An 18448-nucleotide genomic window follows, 5' to 3' on the forward strand; every position below is an offset into this window, starting at 1 on the left:
TTTGGGATGCAGTTTTTAACATGCTCACCAAGATGGTTTCACTTATGGCACAACTAGTTTTTTACCTATTCAAAACGACTGAAACAAAATGGCCAGTTTTAATGTTTTGTCCTCTAAACATAGTGCCCCTGTTCCTGAGCGATGCAGCTTTAATATTTGCTGCTTTATATCGTTACACGTGAAGTTAATACACTGTGCGTGGTAAATTGGAAAGATTCTCCTAAAAGAAACCAGACTTCTGGTTTTGAGAACAAAACCACAATGTTTCTAAAACGTGAACAATAAACATGGCTTCCAGACTAAAGCTTACACAGCACCAGACTGACCGCCATTCATTATTAAACGAAAATAGCTTTATATGTCACGTTAAAAGACAAAAGCTTTACAAATGACATGTTTTCTATTTTTAAATGCATTTAAATATTTAAAAAACACAACGAAAGTTATGCAAATGCATTTTACATTAAAAGCACAAAACTCGTATAACAAAACGAACTGTGGAGCAGCGGATGGGTTGTTTGCGCCTGCTGTGCTTTAGTTTTGCCCGGTACACACATTACCCTCATCGCAAGACAATCCTGTCAGTGTTAAAGCTGCACCTGGGGTCTCCTTCCGTATTTTACTCCAGTATAGAACTAATAGAGGTCTTGAGAATTACTTTACAGATGTTAAAACGTTAACTTGGGGGGAGCGACTGTCTGCTGACTGCTAAAATAAGGTGGGTTTAGTTTGGCTGTGTATGTCTCAACATCGTGAGGTGAGGGGAAGATGTTTTCAATACGTGTACAGGAGTAACAAACAGCTAAAACAGCTTAAAAAACATTACGTTTTCCTTCTCAGACATTCCCGCTGTATAAATACAGTAAAATAAAGCCTGATTTAGATATTACCAAACATATACAGTTGTAAAATGCAATAGTCGCGCACTAAATTAAAGCAGCCTTCGTTTTTTTTATCGATTGATTTCAGTTATTAACAAATATTCTTCCTGTAGTCCATACGAGCGAACGCTTGGACCCGGACACTACATCTCCCAAGGTCCCCAGCGGTAGCCCCCCGGTCTGTTTCCCGTTCCCCGTGCCAGGCGCAAGCGCACTTCGAGTAAGAATGCGGACCTCGACGTGTAGACAACAATAATAAAGGAAGAGTGGCGCTGAGAGAGAAGGGAATATGTCGAAAGGCCCCGCGCCAGCGAGCTCCTCCTCGGGGGCTATCGCCGCAGCTGGATCCGCCGCACCCACGACCTCCGCCTCCTCTGCAGCCGCAGGCTCGGCGTCTCCCGCCAGCGTGCTGCACGCACAACCCGAGAAACCGCAGCACTACACGTACGTAACACACCCTCACGTGCACGGACACGCGCAGGCCTCTCGCACCTGACGTGGCGCGGGGTGGGAGGGCTCGCGCGGGCGGTTCTATCCGGTTCGAACCGGTCCGGACCGAACCCGACTAGAACCGATTTGTTCTGAGTTCCCGGAGGTACCAGTTCCAGCCGGTGTGGTTCGGGAATGGGCGGGGAAACGATCTTAAAACGAATCTCATCAAGTCGTCTTCCTTGAATTCGACATTGTTGTAATCTTTGTGCCCGTCTAGGTCTTTTTTAGCTGAAGGTTGTGCTTATACCTAGTCAACACCGCTAACATATTTGCCGATTTGTTTCGGTGCTATTCTGTTTTTAATCGGTATTCTTTAGTGGGAGCAGTTGCAGAAATGTATTGATTTAAAACAAGCGTATGCTTATTACAATAAAACGTTTACCGTGAATTACCTATAATATATAGCATAATAATACTGAGTCTTTATGTAAAATGCTGCTTTTTTTTCAAGCCCAAAGATACAACATAGTTCTGTACACCTGTACACCCGTAATCACTTATAGTTAGTTTTTTGGTGCCCATTATTTGAAGTTTGTTTTGTTTTCTCTCGACGTGCCTTATACGAGAGGAAATGTTAAATATTTCAGAAGAAATGATGTTCACACTTAAGGGTATATATAGGAATTTAGTTTCATTCTCTTGTACCCCAATCTCCGGGTAAAGCAATCAAAGCACTTTCATCATGCTCCGTATTTAACGTCTCTGATTTTCTTTAACTTGTGGAGATGGCTTCCATCGTATTAGTTAGTATTAAGGAACAAGTAATAGGTTTATTCCATGCTGAAAAAAAGAAAAAAACACAACGTTTCGGCCGTGGGGCCTTCTTCAGGTGTTAGTATTAGTTTGTTACAGCCGGGTGACCAGTTCCTGCGGCACGCTCACACCTGGGTACAGGTGCGCGCGCGCCCCCTCCCTCTTCCCGCTTGCCCATATCAGTCGCGAGAGCCCCGGGCTACCAGGGTGCATCCGGGTTTCACAGCCTGACCTGAACCCAGAGAGGTGATTTTGCTTAAGGTGGCACCTTACCGAAGCAGGCCTTTTGAGCGAAGGTATCAGTTTCGGCTCGACGTTTGTATCCATCGTGGCATTTTCTTTTCAAAAAAAGAAGACCTATGCCTCACTTACTGTGCCACTGGAGAGAAGTTTGTACGCGTTTTTGTACGTGGTCTGGTCTAACACAGTGGCATTAATTTCAAAAGGGCTCAAATGCAGAGCCGTGTTTGTGGCTTGATTTGATTTTGAGCTACTATTGCTAGCGTCTTTGTTAATACTTGATTACTGTAATCGTCTATATTATCAGGTGTGATTATGTTTTTGTGTCTCCATGCTAAATATGTATTGATGCCATTTCTACAGCTCTTTTAAAAAAAATATCGTCCTTTCCAAAAAAGATTGTCTTTAGTTAGTTTCCAGTATCGATGGAAATGCTGATATTTTGTAAAATTGTCCTGCCGAATTATATAGTTAAATAAACACAGTATAATGATAACAACAATAAAAAAACATTATTATATATAAAGTCTTTCTTGGAACATCATTTTAAAGTGCAGGGCAATTCAACATTTAAAAGAGATATAAACACATAACATTACAGTAAATTCAAGATTTAAAAGCTGGATCATAAAATAGAGCAGTTCACCAATGCAGTCAGTAGCCAGACTACAGTATTCATACCCTTAAAGGGGAGCAGCAACATTTAGGAATCATATTCTGAAATCCATAGGGAGCCAATGCAAAAAACACAAAATAGATGCTAATAGATGTTCAAATATTATAGGCCTTAAAAACTCAAGAATCTGAATTCTGAACATGCATCAACATTTTAAGCACATTTGGATACACTAGACATACTGGTAGTTTAACTGCCTTCAGGTAAAATTGGCCCTGATGTGAGTGTCTGTCCTGTGATGGACTGGCATCCTGTCCAGGGTGTATCCTGCCTTGTGCCCGTTGCTTGCCAGGATAGACTCTGGCTCCCCCACTTCACTGTACTGGATAACTGCATTGCAATAATCCAGCTTGAATTTGTCCAAACAAGTTTTGTGTGTGCACCACTGAACTTCTAGATCCTGATTTCACGGGCACATTGCTGTTGCCGTTTCCCTCCTCCCATCTTTGCCCTCCTTGCTATTTCTCCCCTTCTCTGCCTGTCCCACTCTGTCCACCCCTCTGTCCCTCTCTCTCAGGTACCTGAAGGAGTTTCGGACAGAGCAGTGCCCCCTGTTTGTGCAGCACAAGTGCTCTCAGCACCGGCCCTTCACCTGCTTCAACTGGCACTTTGTCAACCAGCGCCGGCGCCGGCCGGTGCGCCGCCGCGACGGCACCTTCAGCTACAGCCCCGACATCTACTGCACCAAGTACGAGGAGAGCTCGGGGACCTGCCCCGAGGGGGACGAGTAAGTCTCCGTGCGGCTGTGGGCTCAGATTCTCACGTTCTCTCGTGCATGAGGTCCTCATGTCGAGTTGAGTAGCACGCCTGTGAGTTTTGTCTTTAGTGCTCCCGTCAGGAGGAGCCGTTAAACGTGTCTTAAGTGATCAGTGCAGCGCAATCAGTTTCAAGCTGCTTAGCCCCTGGAGACACATTTTTTTAGAATCTGGATGCAGCAAATTTGCCTCTAGTCTTGGTGTTTCAGTGGGAGGGGACTTAGGAGCGGGTTCATCCATGCAGTATTTCTGTTCTTAAGTTAAGAATCATCAGTTGTTATCATCCCAGATGATGATTGGTGTAAATCCCAAAGAGGAAAGACTTAAGTGACCCTCACGCTTGGCTCAGAAATGCCACAAGTCAGCACTGTTCTCTGAAACTTGTGCTGCGTAGAAACATTCCCCCTTGCTAAATTGGTTGTTTATATAGCTGCAGAAGATTGCATGTTTGGAAAAATGTTTTTTTTTTATGAACTGAATATAGAAAGTCATGTATTTAAAACAATAAACAGGATTTATGTTCCTGCTCTCCCTTGGGTCTTAGTTGCCCCTTCCTGCACCGCACAGCGGGCGACACGGAGAGGCGCTACCACCTGCGCTACTACAAGACTGGCACCTGCATCCACGAGACCGACGCCAAGGGTCACTGCAGCAAGAACGGCCCCCACTGTGCCTTCGCTCACGGGCCGCAGGACCTGCGCACTCCTGTCTATGATATCAGGTACAGCGTACAGCAGATCCAGCACTGCGTGCAGCTCTGAAACTTCACTGCCAGATTCAGTGTCACACTGGACCCTTACTCTTTCACACATTCAGCACCCCCCTATAGCCATAGACAAAAAGCCTTGTGTGTGCACACCAGTATAAAACTTTTGTCCATGTCAAGTTTCAGCATCTCTTAACTGCCCCAAATAGGATTATAACATAAAAACACAGAAACTAAATTAGGATTGTAAATCGGAGGTTTTCAGCCTCAGATCTGGAGACCGCCAGTCCAACTGGTTTCATAGGTAACCATGATGTCAATAATTTCTTGTAGAAAGATTTTTGATCCATTAAACTTAAATGATGTAGAGATCATTTAGATTGCAAATCTTTAAAAAAAAAAACATACCTTGCAGTCCTCGTGGACCAGAGTTTCTTTAAATTATAGTATCAGTGCTGTACGTGAAGACATTTAGACTGAAAGTTATACAAAATTAAATAGCTAAAGCACAGAAGGGCTTATCTCTTGGCATCTCTTTTACGCAGAACCTCTCCAGCTTTTCCAGGTTGTGCTGGCTCTTTTTTATTATGCGTGCTCCCTTCAGAACACTTGAATTTAATTGGCAGCTGGATGCACCTAGGAATAGTACCTGCTATCTTTATGGACTTACTGGGCTTTAGTGAGCACAAGCTGTCAAAATCTTGGTTAGCCATCGTGTCCACAATCACCTAGACTGCAGGGACTCTTGTGTTCAGAGTGCAGGTCCATTTAGGGACTGAAAAGTGAACACAGTACTTTAGACAGTGTGTTGAGGCATATTGCTGGAACTTATACCCTTAGTAGCCTCCCAGAAAAGGCCATGTGAGGTTCTGGAACAGATGAATAGGGCTGAACGACCTTCTGTCTCTGCTCTTTCCCATGCTGCTACTCGTTCTCTTGTTGTTCCCTCAGAGAGCTGCAAGCTATGGAGGCAGTGCAGAACGGGCAGGGCACCTCTGAAGGGGGCGGGGAGGGACAGCCTGGCATCGCTACCAGTTACGCCCTCATCGAGAAGATCCTGAGCGAGGAGCCTCGGTGGCAGGGTAAGACTGCTGCCAACTGGAAAAGTTGAGGAGCCCAGAAGAGCTGTGCCTGGCACCTAAGTTCAGGCATAAAAACCATTATAGTCCGTCATGACCGTCTAGGTTATATTTCTGATCACTTCTTACTGTCAAAGCTACTAGATAAGAACTATCTTTGTGTCCATAATTGCCTCATATTAGAAATCTAAACTGCAGAGAGTTTCGAAGCAGTGTTATAACAAAGGGGCAGACAGGTTGTCTTTCTCCACAGAGAACACCTACGTCCTCTCCCATTACAAGACGGAGCTGTGCAAGAAGCCCCCCCGCCTCTGTCGCCAAGGTTACGCCTGCCCCTACTACCACAACAGCAAGGACCGCCGCCGCAGTCCCCGCAAGCACAAGTACAGGTACTGCACAGGGGGGTCCTTTCAGAACTCTCTAGCCCTGTGTATCGCAAGATCTGCAGCCAGGCTACCAGACAGCCACAGTGTCTCCAGCTCCAGCTCCTGCTGAGCTCCTAATGACTGAATGGCAGTGTGTTTGTTAACTCATGTAGACTAATAGAGTGTATTTAGCGTGCCTTTACTCACTCATTAATTTCCTGCTATCTCTCTTGTTAAACCTGCAGTACTGTGATTGTGTAAGACTGAGCTGGCAGACCCCAGGCCTGCACATAAGAAGGGTTTATTCTGGAATAGACTGCTATACCCACTGGCTTCCCTGACTAAGAAGGATAAAAATCAAGCCATGAGTGCCTGCGGTGGTAATTGTGCTGGTGTCGTGGTGTGTTTCAGAGTGCTGAGAGAGCTCTTTGTTTTCTCCCAGGTCCTTGCCCTGCCCTTCTGTGAAGCACAGTGACGAGTGGGGCGACCCCAGCAAGTGCGAGAGCGGCGACGGCTGCCAGTACTGCCACACGCGCACCGAGCAGCAGTTCCACCCCGAGGTAACGGCATGCCATCTGGACAGGGGGCATCACGGGAGGGAGGGCAGCCCCAGAGACACCCACAGCAGCTGTGGTTTCCCTCCCACTTCCTGTTTATTCATGTGGCTGGGGCCTTTGTCAGGCGTGACTTATCGGGGCTACCACTGAAGAAAATGCAAAACATTTACATACACGCATATGTGTGTGTTATATGTACTTACACGTCTTTGTGTTAAGTTGGGAGTCCTCTCTTTAGTCCAATCTGTTCGTCTGTCCCTAAAGATTCCTTTTGCGGTTGTGTAGTGCTTTTTATCCCAGAGGATCTCAAAATGCCTTACATGTCGGAGTGGAACCACTTCATCTACCACTGAAGTACAGTACCCACCAGCCCCATTATGCAGCCGATCAGGTGGAGAAGTGAGAGATTTTTCAAGGGGGAATTACATGAAAACCAGGTTGCGCAAACCCACATGGGAATTTAGGCAAGACACTGTGGTTAACGGCACTGCTCTTGCAGACAGTGTCATGGGGAATTTAATGACCAAGTAATATGGATCTCTTTTTCACATCACATCGGACTAACCTGGTTTTTCCATGCAGATGGGAACACAAGAACTCTCAGGGACGTGAATTGATATTGAAACTTGTTTTTTTTTCAAAGTCGTTCCATTAAACTAACTGAAGACAGATTCACATTTTCATGCAAGTGCCATTGGGTTTGGTATCTTCTTGCAACATAAAATTTTGTTTCGTAATGGAACAGCATGACAAATTAATATAACGTATTTATTCTGATCAGGTACTCCATCTTTGTAACATAATTAAACTACCGGCAACGTTGATAAAACACTCAGGTCACCATTTGTGAGAATGTTTTCTTTTGTATATTTTTGTAATGCAATTTTAAATGTTTTAGTGAATTCAGACAATCAAGTATTTTGACACAGGGCAAGTGCAGTGGTGATGATTGTGACGTCCCAGCTGCAGCAGCAGTGTCCTTGCCGAGGAGGGGATAACAGTCTTGTCTCTCCACAGATCTACAAGTCCACTAAGTGCAACGACATCCAGCAGTCTGGCAGCTGTCCTCGTGGGCCCTTCTGTGCCTTTGCCCATGTTGACCGTAGGTGGTTCTCTGCCCTCTTCCCCCACTGCCACATGTTACAGTTTGCAGAGTTGTAGCTCCATGAACTACCATCACTCTGGTTTCAGCTTGTCGCTGGGATGCAGACCCGAGTCCCGTAACATAATGCTGGGCTCCACATTCCCGGGACTCGGGACGTTGTTTCCTCTGCAGTTCGTTCCATCTGAACTCCATGCTTTTGATCTGGCTTTTGAAAACCTCGATTGAGCTGTTCTCTAAATTTAATTTTATATTCTTTTTCTGTTGTCCATGTTTTTAGAAACTCTGCATTAATTATAATGTTTCCAAGATATTTGTCAGTCAGAACTGCTGCTGTTGCATAACTTTGTTGCTGTTGAGAACTGCTGTGCTGGTGTATCCCACAGAGCCTAGCTGCAGCGAGGAGGCCCAGCTGTCTTGCCCATCGCCCAGCTCCATGCCGGGCTCTGTGCCCCTCTTCCCCACTGGGGCAGTGGAGGAGTCAGGCCCGGGCAGTCCCAGCAGCGCCCACAGCACAGAGCTCCACGCTGTAAGAGCTGTCACTTTGTCATTGTGGTGTTCACACTGGCTGTTGGGGATAAGATGGCAGTGTCCTGAGGAGAACACATTCGCAGGCTGTTCATTGTGTGAATATAGTCTGAATCTAGTTCCACACAGCCTTTGGAAGACATTTGATATAATTATAAATACTTAACATGTAAAAAGCTACTAGTCCACTTTCACACTTCAGACTCAGTACTTGTGCTTCTTTAGGAAAAGGGATGTCCTTGTTTTCTGCAGATACTGTTTCCTTTTGTCCACTGAATGTAATATAGAGATAGGTGTTTCAGATCTGATTTGAGACTGCTTTGATTGAATGAGAGGCATCTTGAAAAATGTGAAACGTGTGCTGTAGGGCCCGTGGAGATGAAAGCCTGTTGGATTTTTTCTTTCAGGTCCTATCCAGTAGCTGTGGCACCATGAGCTCCTCTGTACTTTCTGCCTCAGAGCACAGTATGCTGGGAAGAGTGCTGTACCCGGAGTCTAGTAGCCTGGAGGCCCCTCTGTCCTGCTGGATGGGCAGCGGATATGGCAGAGCACCAGGGTTCGAGCGCGAAGACCAGGTCAGAAAAGACTGATGTGTAAAAAATGCTTGCAATCCCCAAACTTATTTATTATACTATTTATGCTTATTTATTTATGGCATTCCAGTGAACTGTTGCTCCAAGATAAACTGGCAGCATGCAGAAACATGAGTTTAGTAATTGACTACCTCAAGGAAGAAGTGAAAGGGATTTTGTATACTAAGTGGCATTAATAACCAGTGTTATTACTTCTAGTACTCATTTGTTGAATTTGTTTAATGCCTCTTAGTATATTTATTACTAAATTACTAAGTGTAAAAAACACCTAGGATTTACTGTGCAAAGCTGAAGAGCCTTGCAATTCTAGCTCTTTATATTTTAGCACTGCAGTATTGTTGTAAGCAGAGTCTACTATAGAAGATTTAAAGAGCATTCGATAAGAATTCCAAACTAGAAAAGTATCAAAGCTACACAGGTAGTTATATGCCTTTCCTTAGTTTTTGAAATGTCCTCAGTCATCCGGGTTGCTCTGGCAGTGTCTCATGTGTTTCCCTGCAGGCAAAGCAGAAACCTCATTTGCTGGAACAGCGCAGCAGGGAGTCAATACAGGCACAAGGCAAACAGGTACTGATCACCCTCTCTCTCTTTTCCTGGTGTTCGCCTTCACCTACAGCTAAATTCATGCATTTGTCTTGAGTGAAACAGTTTCAAAGGCAGAATGATGCTGTTTCCTAGTTAGCTGTTCTAAGTACTGTAATATACCAAGTCGGTAGATTAAATTGTTGCTGTCTAGTGCATCCTGGTGTGGATTCATTCCCATCATTCAGTGTTCTTAGTCTTCAGCTAATTTACAGTAGTTGTGGTGAGTGGGTCAAGTACACATGAACAGGAGCACTGTAAAAGCTGTAGAGATCTTACAGATCCTCAAGGCAGTTTAAAGCTGAACATTCAAGATCATTTTCCTAGACAACTCTGAACCCATCACCTATAAGACAGGGAAATGAGGAGAGTGATTTAATAATTGTCTCACAAGGCGCCCCTGTCAGTGCAACAGAAGCAACTTGGGTTGGCCAGTTTTAACTTGCTCTTCAAGAACTGAGCACTAAGAGCACCCTTTACGAGGTTTGGACAAACTGGCTCCAAACCAGAGATGTACTCTTACACTATTTGACACAGGAAAATGTCATTTGTTGTTTTTCACTGGTTATTAAATTGGTTTCCAACAAATTGGCCTAACCATATTCCATGCTAGAAGACGGCAGTAGAATGTGGGATCAGTGTTTCAGATCAAAGCCTCTTCCTTTTTCTTTAAGCACAGCACAGCCCTGCCTTTCCACTGTAGTTGAAGTGGACAGTTGTGTTTGAACACAACATGGTTCAATGTCAAGTATGAGAAAGAGCATACTGTAGTAATGTGTGTTGTCTCTCTCCCTACCCAGGACTTCATGGGGCTCCTCCCTGTGGGCAGCCCCCTCACTTCTAGTATCTCCTCCAGCATGACGTCCAGTCTGGCCACCACCCCGCCCAGCCCCGCTCCCCCAGGCATCTCCTCAGGCATGAACGCCAATGCCTTGCCCTTCTACCCCACCAGCGATACTGTGGAGTCGGTCGTGGGTGAGCAGCACGTTCTCATGGGAGGAGCATGTTTGATAGGGTGGGCATGAACCTGACTACAGCAAGCTTGTCCTGGGGGCAGAGAGCAGGAGGAGAGGCAGGGTGTGGGGTGTCTGGTTTGGGTTTTGCTGTTTCCACTCCCCCAATTTTCCCTTCATCATCGCCATATTTCAGGTGTTACAGTGAGGTTTGTCACGCTGCTTCAAGCTTTCATTTCATTCTCAGATCCACTTATTGATTTAACTCCTATATACAGCTAGGCAGGCATTACTTTAAAAGATTAAAACTAAACTAAGATGAGCGAAACAAAACTTTTTCCTTTAGAAGTTCCTGCATCATACTACTTTGCTAAGCTGTTGCAGACTGGTCTAACTTTATTCACCAACTGAACAAAAAGAAAGCCGTTTCATGCTTACCATGTGAAAGATTCACTCCTCAATTAGTGGATTGTGACTGAACTACACAAATAGAGGAGTGCCGACTTGGGTGGTCCTGTTCACCCAAAAGCTCACAATGGTAGACAGGTGAGGTGCAGGAGACTTTATTGCAGAGTAATCGTATTTGAAAGACTCCATAGAATCCCTTTCTTTCTATATGCATTAGCTCTATCAGTGTGCCTTGATTGCTTATTAAGCCAGCCATCACAACCCAGCCAGAATTAATACTGTGCTAGCCCTTTATAGAACGCAATTCACACAATGCACAATTAATTATATCCTTGCCAAAATGTGGACATTAACCCTTCAGTAATTTAAAAATGATCGCACTGTGTGCCGAACTACAACTGTAAGAGGCCTTTTGGCGGCCTCTACTGTAATTCGGCTGCTATTACAGTACCTTAATAGACCTGCCTGCTACACTCAAATATTGTATTGCTTGTTCAGTTTGCTAACTAGCTGTAGTTTACTTTATAACTGTAGTGTCCAGATGTTGTTTTTTTATGTCACGCTTTGTAAAATAACTGAAATGTAGTCCTTATTTTATGATGATGCTCTGAACTGTTAAGAGGATTTTGTAAAATTCCCCATGTGTTCTACTGTATGTTTTATTCTCCCAATGTTTCTTGCTCTCCCATGAAGCTGCTTCTTTTGTAGGATACATCAATTGAGGTGGCAATAGATTTCAACATTTCATTAAAAGCTATGTGCGTCAGAGCCAAGGAAAGCTTCCTTATCAAGCAAACCCTCGTAACTTCATTAGGAAAATTGACCATAAATTCACAGAACACTTGGCAGTAAAAATTTGGAAAACTGCTGATGTCTAAAAAGCAGTGCTTTCCTAAGGGTGTAAGGTATGTCCTCTTCCTGTTGCAGAGTCAGCTCTGGATGACCTGGACCTGAATGACTTTGGCATGGCAGCACTGGAGAAGAGCCTGGACAGCGGTACTGCAGTGCCAAGCGCAGGCATCATGCTCGGTAAGGTTGCATCCTGGGGAATTTGTAATATTCATCTTCGCTCTGTGGCCGGCCTCCTAATAGGCGCTTATCAGTTTGTGAATCAGTTTTTCTTTCCAAATGTTTTTTATTAGACCCAATTTCAAAATATTTGTATAAAGAAAGCCATGCAAAATCAATTTTTATGAAGATTTCTAAAGCTGTTAACTGTATCAGTTATTAAAAGAGTGTAGGGGAACTAGGACAAGGAACAGATAATCTACTGTAGACATTGTTGTAAACTATATTCAGTATAATCGCTGCAGCCTTTTTTCTATCTTTTCCGATTCCTGAGTAACACATTCTGCCATTTCTGTCCTGCAGGAGGCAGCCTGCTGCAGAGCTCAGCGCCGGTCAACATACCGGGCTCCCTCAGCAGCTCTGCCTCTTTCCACTCCACCTCTCCATCACCACCAATCGGAGCGCTTTCTTCCCACTTCCTGTCTTCCCACCTCCCACAGCCAGGCCAATCAGAGAGCACCTTCCTGGGAGCGTCACACAGCTCTCTGGGTAAGTGTTCTGTTCAGATGCAGAGGTGTGATTGGATCGATTGGCCTGCACCCCACTGTGGTGAATTCCTGCCATCATTAAAGGGTAGTCGGGGAAAACAGGATGCTTACACACTTCCCTAGAAGACAACAACTTCAGGCTAATTCTGAACTGTTATGAAATAGTTTATTGACAAAATAATATTATTATACAAAATAATAAGATTTTTTAAACTTTTGCCATTTAAAAGTGTAAAATGAATAAGAGCGTGTGCTAAGCAAACATGTATTAAAATTGTGGACTTTGGGGCAATAAAGTACATACAGAGTGACAGTAAAAATGCATTTATATAATGAGACATTACAAATTTAACAAATGGTATTGGTTCCAATTCCTAAGCATGCATCTGATATTGTTTTCACATGTGTCAGGAGCATTTGTGTCTAATTTTTTCTAAAAAAACATGCCAAACTGAGTCCTGGGAGGCATGGTGACATGGTTGTTAGCACTGACCCATTCACAGCTCATGAGTCCTGGGTTTTTATTTGCAGTTCCATGTACTCCACATGGCCGTGTGGGTTTCCTTTTAATCCACTGATTTCTAAATTATTCTCTGTCTGCATTTGCACGTGTGTTTGGTCTGTGATGGCCTGACGCCCTGTCCAGGGTTGGTCCTGTGGCTGTTGCCTGTCAATCTGGGCTCCAGCTCACCACAAAGTGTATTGGTCTAAGTGGGTATTAAAAATGGATGGATAACTGAGACCAATTGATAACAACAGGATTCACTTAGGTGTGCTAACTTGGCCCAGTAGGATCAGGATTTGCGTTCATGATAATTTTCTCTCTTGTGGATAGGACTGATGTTAATACTCCCTGCTGTTGTGCAAGTTCTGTGTTCTCTATGTTTTCAGTGATTTTATAAATTTAACTGCTCCATTGTGCTCATTTTCCATATTAGGTCCATATTAATTCATTATAAGGGTCTTAAAAAAGTTAAATTAATTCAGTGTCTGGATAATCCATGGACCGTTTTGAGGTGCCAAGAGGTGTTTTTTGATTTCCTGAACTTTGGTTGTAAAAATATCCACACAGGCTATAGATAAACTGCCTGATCCATTGACCTGAGGCCCTCAATCAGACATTTCTTGAAAAACAAGTGATATCAGCTTCAACTAAATATCTGGGTAGCCCATGCACCCAGTATGTAACAGTGTGCAACAACAGTCTTCTTTTTTGCGGGTCCAAATGCTTCTTAGTTTCCGTGTCTTCAGACCATGCTTTTTGAAGAAATGTGGTTCACATCTTTAACATTTTAGAAATATTTTTATGCAGGCACGGTGTACAGCATAAAAACAGGGTGTATAGTTTAATCTGATGGAATCCATTTTTTTATCATCATAAACATGAGAATAAATCTTTCAGAGAAACTGATTAAGGGAACTACTAACATTGTTGTGTCTCCTGGACAGTTCAGTTAGGATTATTTTGTTGACTGGCCTAGAGGTCCATTGCTTGTGTGAGTGAGAGGGGCCTGCTCTGGTTGTTGTCATCCCCACACTCGCAGTGAAGCAGCAACCCACTCAGGATGTCGCTCTCCCTGCAGGGCTGAATGGGATGAGCAGCAGTATCTGGGAGCACTTCCCACCAGGGCAGGGCTCGCCTGGCACCCCCCCAGCCTTGCTTTCGGGAGGGGGAGAGCTGGCCCGCCTGCGGCATGAGCTGGACGAGGCCCATGGTGCCCTCAAACAGTGGCAGGAATCATGGAGGCAGGCCACCCAGGTAGGCACCGACTTTCCAGTGTGGAAGTGTGGGCATGCTGCTTCACTTGAATCAAAGGGTATCTCCCCGAGTGCTGCATTATTTTCAATCATCTTGCAGTTCAGTTTCTTTTTGCCTTCTTCTGTCCTTCAGAAGGGAAGTCAACTTTCAGACACACATGCTTCTGATGTGGCGTAACCTCCTGATGTGACTCACTAATGTTTTTACAGTCTTGCTAGTGCAGGGTTACATACTTCTGCATTGCTGAAGAGCTCCAATAAGTCTTCTTAAAAGAAGCTGCAAGAATGACATTTCTGTTTCAGCTGTTGGTGTGTTCACCATCTACCCTGTTTCTTTGCAACGGGCAAAAGTATTGCACATGCTTTTAGATAATAGATAAATGAGAATTTTCTTAAATTGCCTCCATTATTCCACTCCTTCCACTTTTCCCCAAACGTTTTTCTGCCACGCCCTTCCTCCTGGCCTTTCTGCCTGTTCCAACATCTGCCTCCCTCTGTCCCTCTGTCCCTCTGTCCCTCTGTCCCTCTTTCCCTCTGTCCCTCTGTCCCTCTGTCCCTCTGCTTCAGGCGTGTGAGATGTGGAAGAGCGAGGTGGGGGAGGCTCGGGAAGCAGCCCTTCGACTGGGACAGGAGGGGGTCCTGGCGCAGGAGCAGAGGGAGGCTGCCGAGCGGCAGTCCCAGCAGCTGGAGGAGGAACTGGGGCGGATAGCAGGTGGGCAAGAGCCCCTGGCGCTGCATGGCTACTCGGGACTCAACAGCCTGCCCCTGGCCGCGCTCTACAGCCTGCAGGCACAGCTGCTCAGCGCTTTGGAACGAGTGGAGCAGGTAATGTCAGCCTGATTACTGCATTGCCATGTTCTGTACATTTTGCTGTGGTCATGTTGTATAGTATACACTAGCTGGCATCATTGGACAGTTCATGAGCTGTGTCATGTTATTCAGCAGCTCATTCAGTTCTGTTGTACTAGAACATAAATGGATCATGAACCAACCTTTTTTAGGACACTGCATGCGCTATTCAGTACAGCACCGAGCTGGGATTACAACACTGGGTTATTGTGGTGCCTCTGTCCTAGTGTGTATTTATATTTGCCTTGCAGGCTGTATTCCAGCAACAGAAGATGAAATGTCTGCGGTGCCAGGAGGGGGGACGGGTGACATTGCCGTGCCAGCATGGGGCATTGTGTGAGGCTTGCTCCTGCACTCAGGAATGCCCGGTGTGTGCCCCTCCCCGAACTCTGAGCCTGCAGTCCTGACTGCTCCTGCGACGGCCGGCTCCATGCCGGGCCGGAGCGTGACTGTCCTGTCATACTCCGACCGGCGCAGATTCCAGCTGTGGAGTGGCACATCCTGTCACAAGCAGCGGCCAGCATTCCCTTTCTCACTGCAGAACCAACAAACATTTTCGTCTTTGTATTCTTTTTTCAGAATTTTTAATGGGTCTAAAAGCAGACACATAATATCACCAGATTCATTGAAAGGAGATTGCATGAGAAGAATTGTGCTTTATCTCAAAATCATTCAATCTTAACATATCCACAGTATTGAACTGGTAGTAATCTGGATCCATTCGGTCAATCATTTTTCTGTGTAATGCATTGTTGCATTTTGTTATGTTTCATATTTTGTGAAAAGATCTGAGCATGAGAACAAGATTTCTAGATGAACTTGTTAAAAACTTTGTAAATATTTTTTTTCTGGTAACTTAAAGGTTTGAATTTATTGAAGTTCACACTTATGGAGATCAGTTGGTGTTCATCCTTTTGTCCATAGGGACATTTCTCATTGATTTGATTACTTTTACTGTTTTTTAGAATTACTTTTTTTTCTTCCTCCATCCTCAATACTGGAATCTATAGTTCTTGTTCAGATTCTTGTGGCTGCCTGAGTTTTGTTCTGCCTGAAGTGGTTAGGATAATTGAACCCTTTAATTGAACATTTATTCTGGAAAAGGCGTGGGTGAATGAATCTTGTTCAAAGCACAGGCATATTCCTGTATTCCAGCAAACGTACACCATAACGGCACATTCAAACCCACCTGCTTCAAGAAGACAGATAGCATATATTCATTCATATATTTGTGTGACATTGCAACAGTGAAGCACTGAAAGGAGTTTAGGGAGCCCATCCAACAGCTGCAGCAACAGGGGTGCTGAAGTGAAGACTGACTGTAGTCCATCCAGACTTCTGAAGGTGTGGCAGATTTCTAACAAACATCTCTGAGGTCTCAGAGCAACAAGACTGCATTCCAGTCTGAGTTGTGGCCTTTACAGAGTGAGGCAGACAGCAGGCTTCTCTCCTGTGTGGCTAAGAATAATTAGTTTTAGAAGGATCTCTTAGAAAATTGATATTGTTACCAGCTCCACTTAAAACCATTATGCTTGAATCATTTCATTCAGTACTGTTTCAGAGGTTCTCTTCTGGCACGTTTCCTGACAGTGCAGCCCAGAGCTGAACTTGACCTCTAGATTGTAGCTCTCAAGACAGATCTGCATATTTACATCTCCTTACATGTTTTTATGCTTACTTTGTATGGCAGATTTGCCTGTCTGGATTGTGAATGTGCCTGTATGTGAATGTCATTTTGTAGACAGGTCTTTACAGGGAGATAAAATAGGGACATTTAAGCCCTATGTAAACACTTCAAGATCTAGAATTAAAAGAGCTGTAACTTTCAGTCCTAGTTATACTTGTTATATGTGTCCACCTTTGCTAGGATGAGTGTATGACTTGATTCGTCAGGACGTTTTGAAAAAGGATAGGATTTTAAATTTTCTTTAAACTGAAAAAAAAATTAAACTTAAAAGTTTAATTCAAGTTAAAAATTAACCTTTACACATTCAATGAAATGAAAATCGGTGCTGAATTATTGCAGCAAAATTGTAACTGATTGTTGACTTTTTTGTGCCATGGATAGGACAGAGTGAGCAGATCTGCAAAGTTAGAGATCTGTTTTTGAGAGGCATTATACATTTGCTTTTTTTATAAAATGTATTTATAGTAAATAACCTTTTAACTGCGAAAAATAGTGAAACATAAAATATACTTTAGGAATGTTTTTTATCATTAATTATCTGCTGGTAATTAAGCAATAGGGCTCATTTAAGAGGTATAAAGCTTAATATAAAAGTTAATTTCAATTGAATAAGTAATTTTAAAATCCTGTCCTATCTCAGTATTCAAGTATCCATTTGAATCATATGGTCACACCCATATGGTGTGATGCTCATATGCAAAGCTGCACTGATTGGTAATTGTGAGTTTTCTGAGAAGGGTGTAAGCAACTATGGAATTTGCACCTGGATGAATATGTAATGCAGAAGCACTTAATTAAAAAATGGCGAAGGAGGAAGGGACATTTGAAAACGTGCTTTTTGCTCTCAGGTCTTAATTTGCTGGTTCTAATTAAATGCAAAAGTGCATTTAATTAAAATAGTAATGGTCTTCTCATTAGACAGCCAACATTTACACATCAATGTACAAGTTCTAGGACTGGCCTCAGCAGTTGATTATTTACAGCTCCACTTTGTAGACCAAATCCATATTTTTTCCTATGTAGCTCCAGGCCTAGGATTTTCACAACTTTATCCACCCCACAAATGACCATTTTCTGTTACCCAATGCCTTCTGACTCCAGTATAACTGAAAGCTGCCATCTGGTATGGGTAGTGGGATTTACAGGTAGTTGGCGGTAGGTTTAACTTGATTTAATCAGTCATAGGAGGGTGCACTAAGCATGTAATCAGATGTCTTTGTTCTTTACTGCAATTGTGCTGCAGTTTGCAAGATGGCTCGTCTTCTATTGAAAGACACAAATCAGAAAATCAGTAGGAAGTGCCCTTAACACTGTCTGGAGGAGACAAGATACTCCACTTGAACCTAGAAGAACCAGAGGCATTCTTTTCATTACTGAGCATGAGGTTATGTAGCTATGTATGAGATACTCTGCTTTACTTTACTTTAGCTAAACACTCTGTTGTTAAGAAGACCTATCAGTCTATGTCTATTTTTATTTATCCCCAAACCTTTATACAGTACATGCTTATCTGTGATCTTTTTCTAATCTGTGTGTTTGTCCAGATGTTCATTAGACACACATATTTCCTCTTTATGCAGGGAGTTTGAAAACTCTTTGCTGAGCAGTGCTAGAAACAAAATGGGCTCCAAGAGCAGAACTTGTTCAGAAATGCTTGGACTTTTTTGTAGAAGAAAATAAAATATATTTTTTGCTAATAAGCTTCTTCTGGGTCATGGGTGATGTTTAAATCCTTGTATTATCGAGTGATGTTTGAATCCTTGTATTATCAAGTGATGTTTGAATCTTTGTATTATCAGGTGATGAAACACCTTATGGTTTGCAGTCTAGCTAAATGAACCCTTGAACAGCCTGCTGGTGAATTGTTCTTTTTACAAAACTCTACATTTCTGCATTTTGATGTAAAGTAGAATTGCACATACTGACCC

At 43.6% G+C, this 18448-nt stretch overlaps 1 protein-coding gene across 1 annotated transcript; it reads left to right on the forward strand.

The window, feature by feature from the left end:
• Positions 1 to 1076: 1076 nt before the first annotated feature.
• Positions 1077 to 18220, forward strand: unk (unk zinc finger). The gene is made up of 16 exons (XM_088599533.1): positions 1077 to 1325; positions 3560 to 3769; positions 4342 to 4518; positions 5455 to 5585; positions 5836 to 5971; positions 6390 to 6507; positions 7522 to 7606; positions 7993 to 8135; positions 8542 to 8709; positions 9229 to 9294; positions 10110 to 10284; positions 11598 to 11699; positions 12042 to 12227; positions 13810 to 13985; positions 14552 to 14809; positions 15085 to 18220. The coding sequence occupies exons 1-16, from the start codon at positions 1171 to 1173 to the stop codon at positions 15238 to 15240; spliced, it is 2442 nt and encodes an 813-aa protein (XP_088455659.1). The 5' UTR covers positions 1077 to 1170; the 3' UTR covers positions 15241 to 18220.
• Positions 18221 to 18448: the final 228 nt, after the last annotated feature.

This window comes from Lepisosteus platostomus, chromosome 11 (assembly GCF_059453375.1).
Source record: "Lepisosteus platostomus isolate fLepPlt1 chromosome 11, fLepPlt1.hap1, whole genome shotgun sequence".
Classification (NCBI taxonomy): domain Eukaryota; kingdom Metazoa; phylum Chordata; class Actinopteri; order Semionotiformes; family Lepisosteidae; genus Lepisosteus; species Lepisosteus platostomus.